Source organism: Suncus etruscus, chromosome 17 (assembly GCF_024139225.1).
Source record: "Suncus etruscus isolate mSunEtr1 chromosome 17, mSunEtr1.pri.cur, whole genome shotgun sequence".
NCBI classification, from domain to species: domain Eukaryota; kingdom Metazoa; phylum Chordata; class Mammalia; order Eulipotyphla; family Soricidae; genus Suncus; species Suncus etruscus.
Genome location: NC_064864.1, coordinates 386882 through 397751, shown reverse-complemented (window position 1 = coordinate 397751; position 10870 = coordinate 386882). Strand labels below are relative to the sequence as shown.

At 54.5% G+C, this 10870-nt stretch overlaps 1 protein-coding gene across 1 annotated transcript; it reads right to left on the bottom strand.

Annotated features, from left to right (window-relative positions):
• Positions 1-287: 287 nt before the first annotated feature.
• Positions 288-6337, bottom strand: TYSND1 (trypsin like peroxisomal matrix peptidase 1). The gene is given in 5 exon segments (XM_049790493.1): positions 288-530; positions 1725-1910; positions 2840-2970; positions 5114-5278; positions 5280-6337. Coding segments are annotated over 5 exon segments (1758 nt in total). The 3' UTR covers positions 288-312.
• Positions 6338-10870: the final 4533 nt, after the last annotated feature.

The window sequence follows — 10870 nt, the reverse complement described above, 5'->3', positions numbered from 1 at the left end:
TTCTGAAAGCCCAGGCAGAAAATTTCCACCCCTAGGACCTTGAGACCGGATCGGTGAACTGGACACTTAAGGCACAATGCTGGGTGCCAATGAACACGAGACACCTGACTTTGGGGGACTCTGGCAGAAGAGGAAGCCCCTCGTCCCTCCGAGTGGCAGGCTGGGCCCAATCCCACCAGCTCTGGGGGAGGGAAGTGAGGGGCACAGGAAAGCAACCCCCAATAGGCTGCTGCTGGGCATCACCAGCGTCCAGATCCCCACATTTAGGGTGATAAAAAGCCTGGCAGGGCTTCCCACTGCTGTGCTCGCGCCTCAGAGCTTGCTCCGGGGAGCCTTGGCCAGGGGGCGCTGCAGACGCCACACCACCTTCACAGGCTCCGGGGCCCGGTCCAGCTCCTGGAGGCTGCCCAGGTTCCCGTCGCGGCTGTAGCGCTGCAGAGCTTGCTGCAGCACCGTGATGGGGATGCTGAAGTTGAGGTGCGGGTACGTGGCCCCCGTGTTATTGTCCCGGGTGTTGCTGGCAACGATGCCTAGAGAGGAGATGGGAAGAGGATGTGGGTCAGGGGCACAAAGTGGGGTAGGAGATCCAGGGCCACCCCGTGTCCCAAAATCAGCCTGCAGCTCGGTATTGAGGCTGAGTTTGTGGTGCGGCTCAGGCCTTGAGGAGCCTCTTTTTTTTTTTTTTCTTTTCTTTTTATTTATTTTTGGTTTTGGGGCCACACCCGGCGGTGCTCAGGGGTTACTTCTGGCTGTCTGCTCAGAAATAGCTCCTGGCAGGCACGGGGGACCATATGGGACACCGGGATTCGAACCAACCACCTTTGGTCCTGGATCGGCTGCTTGCAAGGCAAACGCCGTTGTGCTATCTCTCCGGGCCCTTTTTGTTTTTTGTTTGTTTGCTTGTGGGCCACAAACAAGTTGTGCTACTCTTGGCTCTGTGTTCATGGGTCATTCCTGGTAGTGCTTGGGGGACCCTATGAGATGTTAGGGATCAAACCCCAGTCAACCGATGTAAGGCGAACAACCCTACCCACTGTGATATCGCTCCAGCCCTTCATAAATAGTCACTCTAGGGGAAAATAACATTAATATGTGGAAATAAATATGGGGGGGGGTAAGGAACTATTGAAATTCTGTCAGTTACTCTTGTGTGAGATAGTTATTATTCATGATTCATTTCAGTCATGCAATACTACAGTCCCTTTCCTTTTAGTGATTTACAGCTTCTTACAAGAAAGTGGAGCAGGTCAGAGTGATGCCTGTTTCTTCTGAGACCGGTGTCAGAGTGTGGAGGTGAGTGATGCTTGGCCTAGCTCAACCGCTGCCCTCCACCTCCAGCACCCCAGGCCCAGGTTCTGATCCTTGGGTCAACTAACTCCCAAGTTTCACAGATCAAGGGCAGTAGCTATGAAGCAGAGAAGAGGGGTTGGAGTGATAGCAGTGGGGAGGGGACTACCTCGCAGCTGACCCATTGCAGTTTGATCCCCAGCATCCCACATGGTTCCCTGAGCCAGCCTGGAGTAACCCCTGAGCATCACCGGGTATGGTCCAAAAACCAAACAAACAAAAAAAGGCAGAAAAGAGATCATTACTCGAATCTCTACCACCCCCACTCCCCAACTCCCCGGCCAAAGGCCAGAATGGCCTGAAATCAGGGCTGACAAGACTTCCAGGGCTTGAGGCTTGGGCCCTCCTCTGACAAGGATAAGGAGAGGGGCACTTACCCAGGAGGTTACCGGTGGAGGTAGAGAAGAGGGGTCCCCCACTGGAACCTCCGTGCACTGCGCAAGTGGTCTGCAGCATGACCGGGCGGCCATCCACCTGAACCACAGCTGACAGGATGCCTGAGGTCACTGAGGGCCCACATGCTTGGCCAAAGACGCCGAAGCCCACAACGCTGACAGCCTCGCCTACCAAGGAGAGAAGCAGGTGTGGCACCTGGGCTGCAGAGCCCTGCCCAGCCACCTTCTCAGAACTCCACAGGCACCAAAATTCCCTCACAGCTTCTCATTCCTCTCTGAGCTTCCTTACACCCAGCTGGGAGTTCAGTAATGTTTTTTGGAAAGAAAGTTTATCTGCTTTGGTAAAAGAAGTTTCATAAATCCAATCCATAGGGATGGATGGACACAGATGGAGCAAGGAGAAAGTGGCACGACACATGGGGCAAGTCTGACCCAAAGCTGTGTCCTTGGTTACTCTATCACACTGTGGTCACATTGGACACAACCATGCTCGGTAGATGCAGCAGCCTCCTGCCCACACTGCAGCAGTGCTGGGGCACCTCAGAGGCTCAGTAGCCCACAGGGCACTGCTGCAGGGTCTCAGGAAAGATAGGGCTTTGCCCACCTCCACAACCCTCATGTGGGCCTCCAGAAGTAGGCCTAAAACAAGATCTGTGAGTGGCACAACTCCAGGCCCAGCCTGGACACCTTCAGATCCCAAACTCAGATTTCCAGCAGGATTGGGGAAGGGATCTAGCTACCATGGGAGTGGGGTGCGTGATCAGAGGTTCAACTCATAGGTCTTACTTATTGTCCCCTTTTCAGAAAAATAAATTAGCGTTGGTCTGGAAATCTTTAGATACATTAAATGAGAGGCAACAGCAGAGAAAGTCTTTGCCTTGCAAATGACCTTTCGGGGTTCCTGACACCCCATAGGGATGAGTGATCCCTGGTGCAGAGCCAGAAGCCCTGAGCAGTGCTGGGTATGGCCCCAAATAGAAAAAGTGGGCTCCAATTGCAACTGGTTTGCTTCATGGCCCCCCTGCAGGGATCTCCCACCCCAGTGCCTTAGATTGATCCTCCCAGGCCTACCCCAGGGAAACCCACTGGCCCTTTACCTGTGTGGAAATGCTCAGTGGGCACAGGTATAGGAACCCCATCCAGGTCCTCCTGCAGGCTCACCACGGCGATGTCATAGGGGGAGGTCTCCTGGGTGGCGAACACCACCTGCCCCCAGATCTGGGCACCCCTGAAAACAAAATGACAGCAGTTTCCTTGGGAGGCAGCAAGGAGGCAGGAAGTCAGTGAGAGACTGGGATGGGAAAGCACAGAAAGCTACCAGCAGGACAATTTGAATCTGTCCAAAAAAATAAATAAAACCCATGGGGCCAGAGAAATAGCATGGAGGTAGTGTGTTTGCCTGCATGCAGGACGGTGGTTCAAATCCCTGCATCCCATATAGTCCCCCGAGCCTGCCAGGAGCGATTTCTGAGCGTCCCCTGAGCGCTGCCGGGTGTGACCCAAAAAAACACAAAAATAAATAAAACCTGTTCATACTACTGCGAGGACTTCCCAGAGTGAAGCCTCATAGCTCAAGGGACTGGGCAGAATGGGTTTGGAAGCAAACATCGACACAGGAAATAATCCACACACAAACATGGAGATAAAAAAAGATGCAGGAGGGCCCGGAGAGATAGCACAGCAGCGTTTGCCTTGCAAGCTGCTGATCCAGGACCAAAGGTGGTTGGTTCGAATCCCGGTGTCCCATAGGGTCCCCTGTGCCTGCCAGGAGCTATTTCTGAGCAGACAGCCAGGAGTAACCCCTGAGCACCGCCGGGTGTGGCCCAAAAACCAGGAAAAAAAAAGGTGCAGGAACTTCCTCTCACAGACCCTAAGACTGGCAAGCAGCAGTGCAGTGGTGGAAAACGAAACCACAAGCCCTTTTTCCCTGAGACTCAGGGCCTTTACTGCACTCCCAGTAGTAGTAGTCTAAAGCACCAATCCAAAAGTGTCTCCATGCAATCAGTAGCAAGTTTATTCTCAGCGGGATGGAAACCAACACTGGAGCTCAGCCTGAATCTTTACCAAGGTTCAGGTACCTTAGAGGTTCCAGCAGTAAAGGCCAGTGAGGCAGGCCACTAATGCTCCAGACCAAATACCCTGTAGCCCTTATGGGGCTCTACACAAGAATTATCCCCTGGCTAGCGGGTGGTCTTTGGGCCCAAGGGTGACTGACTGCCTTTCCCTGCTCCAGGTGATGGAAGCCAGAGAAAATACCCTCAGTTCTTCCCTCCCTCCCCTTGTCAGTGAGCTGGGTTGGGGTGGGGCCCCTGCCCTGCTCTTATGACCCTGCTGTTGGCTTCCCAAAACGCTGGTGTTTTGAGGATGCTCTGGCACTGAAGGTGAACGTAGCAGCTTCCAGACCAATTATCAAAGAGAGGTTCTCTGTCCACCTGGCACCTTCTCTTGTCCCCCCCAGGTTCCTCTGTCTCCCATCTTTTCAATCACCTTGCAAAAGCTGTCAGTGGGATTTTATGGCAAGGCAGGACAAGTTTAGCTTTAGGAATTTGTTCCCGTTTTGGGGTGTGTGTGTGTGTGGTGGTGTTTGAAGTTACACATAGCAGTGCTCAGGACTTAATCCGGTTGTGTGTTCTGTACTTATTCTGAGCTTGTGCTCAGGACTTATTTCTGGAGCAACTCAGGGCACCACATAGGGGACCGGGGACCGAACCTGGGTCAGGGGTGCGGAAAGGCAAATGACCTCTGCCCACCGTCCTATCTCCCTGGCCCAGGAGTCCAGGAGATAGTCAGCCCCAATACTGAATCCTGGACTGCTTTGCTGTGGTGGAACTAAAGCAGCTGGGGCTGTGGAGGACCAGAAGGCACGGGTGTAAGAAACCCCAGCGAGGAAGACAAGGCCACCGTGTGTGCGCACTGTGGAGAAAGCAGGGGCACCTCTGCTTGACGTCCGAACCTGAGTGTTACCAGGATCCGTGCTCAAAGTCCGCCCTCCCGGGCCCACTCCCATATTCCCCGGGGACAAATGGAAAGGAAAGCCTCGACTAAGCTCAGAGATGAAAGGCCATGCAGCGTGGCTGGAGCCGGAGGACACAGCACAACAGCAAGGCTTTCTCGCCTTTCAAGCGTGGTTCCCCAGGCACTACCAGGGAGTGATTCCCGAGCACAGTCCGGGGTGGCCCCCAATCTCAAATGAGAATTAAAAGAAAGATGCAAAATAACATCTATGGGTCCTTGTTATTACTCCTGGGACCTCACTATTGGTGTCAGGAGTGGGGGGCTGGAAGAGAGGGTCTGCTTAGAAGATGCACAGTGCGCCCGCTCTTTCCCGGCCGGGGGCCCAACCCCAAGGGTGGGTTCGGGGCTCGCCTTACTCGGGGGCTCGCACCAGGACCCGGGCACCCCGGCGGGGGGCCACGTGGCGGCAGGTGAGCACGAGGCGGGGCGCCAGGGCCACGCCGGAGCCCCAGACGGCGCCGCCCTCGACGAGCACGGCCGCGGCGGCCCAGGGGGGGTCCCGGCGCCGGAGCGGCCGCGGCGTCGGGCGGCAGGAGGGCGGCCAGCGCGGGCCCGTCGTGCGGGCGCAGGCGGGCGAGCGCGGCGCGCAGGGCGGCCAGCAGGGGCGCGGCGGCGCAGAGCAGCGAGAGGCCCACCCACTCGCCGGCCCTCCAGCACAGCGGCGCGGCCACGAGCGCCGCGAGCGCGCCGTCCAGGCCGGGGGCGCCGGAGTCCAGCGCGAAGACGCCGCCGCCCTCGGAGCCCGGCAGGCAGCGCGCGTCGGTGAGCAGCAGCGGGCCGGCCCGGTTGCTGAGCACGCCGCGGCTCAGCGTGTTGAGGAACAGGTCGGGGCAGCAGGCGCCGAACGGGGACGCGCAGGCCAGCAGCGGCGCGCCCTTGGCCAGGCCCGCGAGCGGCGCCACCGCCAGGCCCGGCTCCGAGCCGTCGTCCCCGTCCTCCTCGGCGGCGTCCTCGCCCTCCTCGCCCGGCCGCACGCGGAGCAGCGCGAACCAGCCGAGCGCGCGGAGCTGCGCCGCCTCCTCCTCGTCCCCGTCCCCGTCCTCGTCCCCGGAGAAGCGCCACCGGCCGCCCGGGTCCCGGTCCCGGGGCTCGTCCTGGTCCTCGTCCCCGTCGGCGGGCCCGAAGAGGCGGGCGAAGTGCGCGCGGAAGGCCGGGCAGCTCAGCAGCAGCAGCAGCTCGGCCGGGCGGCCCGGGGGGCGGCCGGGCGCGGGTCCGAGGCCGAGGCCGGGCCCCGCGCACCGGGCGGAGCGCAGCGCCGGGCCCGCGGCGGGGAGGCGGCCCTGGGCTCGGGCGGCTGCGGCTCCGGCTCCGGCTGCGGGGCCCCAGCGCACGCGCAGGCGCAGGTCGCGGCCGCAGCAGTCGGCGGGCAGCGCGGAGCCCTCGGCCGCCGCCAGCGCCTCGCTGCCCGCGCGCAGGAAGGGCGCCAGGACGCCGCCGTGGCACAGCACCAGGCCCGGCCGGCGGCGCAGCACCACGCCGCTGCAGCTCCGCGCGCCCGCCTCGGGCCGCCCGGCGCGCCACGCGCTCACCACGCAGCCCGCCCGCTCCGCCACGCTCGGCGCGCCCCGCGGCCGCCCCATGCTCGCGCCGGACGGGAGCCGCCGCCCGACCCCGCCGAGACGGACACAGAGAGACGGCGGCGAGTGGCGCGACGCGGACGCGCCGCTTCCGGGCAGCGCCCGATTGGCCCGGCCCGGTGGGCGGGACCCGGCTCGCGCGCTCATTGGCTGCCGGGCTTGACTGGCCCGCCCCGGCCGGGTCCCCATTGGCTACGACGCGTCCGCGCGACGCCGCACTGCCTGCCCAGCCCCGGAGAAAGGCCTGGGCGCCGCGTTCTGTCCGCGGACACTGACGCGCTGCGGCTGAGCTCCTCCTGGGGGTGTCCGAGGGTCGCCCGGGAAAGGGAAGGGAGGGAGGGAGCGAACGAGGCCCAGGGCGCTCCCGGCACGGCAAGCAGGGCTCCCGGCGAGGTGACGTCCGGCCTCCAGCCCTCGGAGCCGAGCGACCCTTGCAAGCCTAGAAAGACGAGACTGACTCGTGTGGGACGCGGGGAGGATTGCCCGGGCCTCGAGCCGCCGCCGCCGCCGCCGCCGGGAAGCTCGAGTCCTCCCGACTCCGATGTGCGGGAGGCACAGTTGACTCCGGCGTGTGTGTGCGGTTCGCTGAGCCCTGGGCCCGACGCTCTCCCGAGGAGGGTCCGAGACTAGCTGGCAGGCTTTCCCACTCCTCGTTCAGTCGCCCCATCTCCAGCCCTCCCAGTGGAAGCCTGCGAATACTGAATCGAGGGCTGTGATGCTGAGGCGCTGCGATTTTCATTTCCCGTCTTGGCGATTTTTTTCCTTCTTCTTCCTCACAGACTAGACAAGAAAAAAAAAATGAACGAAGACCAGATTTGGCCCACAGCGGGGCTTTGCACAGATCAAGCAACATGCAGGCAGCCCCTTCTTCCAAAGTTATCCTGGAGGAAAAGGGAATCGACTGAGTTTTCTTGGTGGCTTTTAGGAATTTTGTTTGTTTCTGTGCCGTACCTGGCAGTGCTTGCCCAGGAGTACTAGTATCCGGGTCTGTTCTCGCTGGTGACGCCCTAAGATCAAACCTGCATGCAAGCCAAGCCCCTCAACCCATCTTTTTTTTTGGGGGGGGGGGTGGTCACACCCGGCAGCGCTCAGGCTTTCTCTTGGCTCTACGCTCAGAAATCGCCCCTGGCAGGCTGGGGGACCATACAGGATGCCGGGATTCGAACCACCGTCCTTCCGCATGCAACACCTTACCTCCATGCCCGTTATTTCTTGTTTGCTTTTGGGCCACACCAGGTGATGCTCAGGGCATACACCCGGCTACGTGCTCAGAAATCGCTCCTGGCTTGGGGGACCATATAAGACGCTAAGGATTGAACCGAAGTCCGTCCGCTCGGGCCCCGGAAGAAGTTGTTTTACGTGTCTGTTTGGTGCTAGATTTCCAGGTAAAGAGAAATTTAATCAAGGCTGTATTTGCCTGTAGAAATCCTTATGTTAGGAAGTAAAAGGTTCAACTTTATATACACTAAATACAGCAGAAGGGAGATCCATCTGTAGGCCAATTAAATGTTTGTTATAAACAAGCGGAATGTCAGTATCATTAACAGGAATCTTGATCAGCCATCCACACTGAGGAAAAATTATCAGTGAGCATTCCGATAAGATTTCCTCTTAGAACTCTTGATCCGCCATCCACACTAGCGAAAATCTTCTCAGTGGGCCTTCTGAGCTCTTACTTAGGTTAATGGTGCGAATAACCTCATACTTTTTTTTTTTTTTTTTTAGGTTTTTGGGCCACACCCGGCTTTTCTCAGGGGTTACTCCTGGCTGTCTGCTCAGAGATAGCTCCTGGCAGGCACGGGGGACATATGGGGCACCGGGATTCGAGCCAACCACCTTTGGTCCTGGATCGGCTGCTTGCAAGGCAAACGCCGCTGTGCTATCTCTCCGGGCCCAACCTCATACTTTTTATTTCCAATTTGGTTTATTAAGTTTCTCTCACTTTGTGAGTGGCTAATGGCTTCTCGATCTTTTTTATTTTTTTCAAAGATGTTTTCAAAAGATTTGCTTTTATAGGTCTTTTGGATTTTCAATTAATTAATTTCTGCTCTAAGCTTTATTATTTCCTTCCGTCTGCCTGTTTTTGGTTCATGTTGTTGGTCTTTTTCTAATTTTATAAACTGTGCCATTAAATTATATATGTATGCCCCCTTTTCCATCCTGAAGAATGCTTGCAAAGTGGTAGATTTTCCTCTTAGTACCACTTCTGCTGAGTCTCACAAATTCTGAAAATTCCTGTCTTCTCTCATTTGTTTTCAGGAATCTTCTAATTTTCTCTTTGATTTCATCTCCGACAAAATAGTAGTGATCTGTTTAATACCCAGGTGTTAAAGTTCTTTGCTCTGTGTCTCTTTGTAATTCACTTCAAATTTCAGTGCATCATGACCTGAGAAGATGGTTCTTAGAATTTCTATCCACTTGACTTTATGGTGGCATATTTTATGACCCAGTATGTGGTCCATCTTGGAGAACGATCCATGTGCACTGGAGAAGACAGTTTATCCTTTTTTTTTCTGGAGATTGAGAGCCCTATATATAGATATCTACTAATCCTCTCCCATTTTTTCCGTCAGAGCTAGTATATTTTTGTTGGGTTTAGCCTGGTTGGTATGTGTCTAATTTCTGTTTGATGGTCCCTTGTTCACTATCAGGAATAATCACTGAAATACAGAGCTGAGATTACCTTCCAAATCCAACTGGATATGTTTCCCACAATTGGTAGATTATTTGCATAGAAACTTTACCAGATAAAATAGTACAAGTGGCCAATAAACATGAAAATATGCTCAGGGGCCGGCGAGATAGCATGGAGGTAAGGCATTTGCCTTCCATACAGAAGGACAATGGTTCAAATCCCGGTATCCCATATGGTCCCCCATGCCTGCCAGGGGCAATTTCTGAGCATAGAGCCAGGAGTAACCCCTGAGCGTGCCGGGTGTGACCCCCCCCAAAAAAAACAAAAACAAACAAAAAAGAAAATATGCTCAATGCTATATTTATTGTGAGGAAAAATCTAAGTTAACCTACAATGAGATCTGATTGTAACCCATCCCAATTCCAAAAGCATGGTGAGGATTTTTATGTGAATAAAACTATAATATATTTTACAGTTCTTAAATAATTTAAGAATGAATCTATATTAGTTGTTGCCCTAGGTAATAGTTAATTCCTAAGTACATATCCAAGATAATTGAACACGTACATTCATAGATAGACTAGAATTCAAATACGCATAGCTTTGGACTATTAGCCAAGAACTAAGTGATCATTAATTGGTAAAGGATGAAAAAAAGTTTGTACCTCTAAAATAGATACTAGAAGTTGTGCTAAGTACACAGCAAGGAAGAACTTGGTCATCTTATGTGAGGATGCAGCTGTTATGCCAAGAAGTCAGGAATGAGTGATGACTTTGAACTAATTAGAAATACTGAGTATAGAATGCACCAAAAAGCATAACATTAGGAACACCACCCTCCATGAAGGTCAGCCTTTTGTCAGTGTCCACATTTGCCCCACTCCTGAGACCCCTCAGTGGAGTCTGGTATCTCCTATTTGGGACACACCTAATAAACAAGAGTCCAGAAAATGATCACTGTGTTAGTACCTTAGGTTTTGGCTCTTGGATTATCAGTATCTTTTGCTTCAGAGAGGTTAAGTATGTCTTGCAAGTGATTAAGTAAGCAAAGCTTACGAAGTGGGAATACAGCAGGAAAATTACAGGGAGAAGCAAGAAAGTAGAGGCAGGATCTAGAGAGCCCTCTAGTTAGAACGGGCATAGATGAATATTGTCGCAAGTCACCAAGGAATGACTAGAATTTAGCAAGAGAGCAAGCAGGTTGCTGGAGAAGGAGCACAAAGGTCACACTAGCAAATGTCTATTTGGCACTTAGAAACTGTGGTTTTAATCACCGATTCTATCAAACTGGAGAGTAGCAAACTTGTTAGCAAGCTTTATGTATGTTAGATGAAAATTGCTCATGTAGAATCTTCCTAGTTTCTACCTGCTTCTTGGAGAGATGGCTGTAGCTTTCTCAGAGGGAAAGATGATTGCTGATCTTTCAACTTCCAGTGAGATCATCCCCAGAATTGGGTATGAAAAAGGGGGATGTACATTTTCTGAGTCTCCTGTTCCCCCAAACTCAAGTTAAAACCCGGTCTTGGCCTCCAGCCACCTCAATATCCTATATTACAGGTCATAAGTAACTATACCCAGAGCCCTTTCAGAGGTGAGAGAAAGTGCAAACATTATACACAGGGTTCCTCTCATGTCTTCCCAGGAAGAGATTTGCCACAGACCCAGGGGCAGAGCCAGGTTGTGACTGAGCAGGATTTGCGTGTCAAATGTTTGTGGGGCACATGAAGCATACATAGGCCCAAAAGTGCCTAGGTGGCCCCCATGCCCTGGAGAGGTATAGGTATAGAAGGTGGGGAAAGGACCAGGAGTGATGAGGTAAACTGAAGACCATGCCCTGCCTCTGATCAACAATCGCAGGCTTCCATTTGGTAGGTGTGTGTTAGCAGCAGGTATGGCCTGCC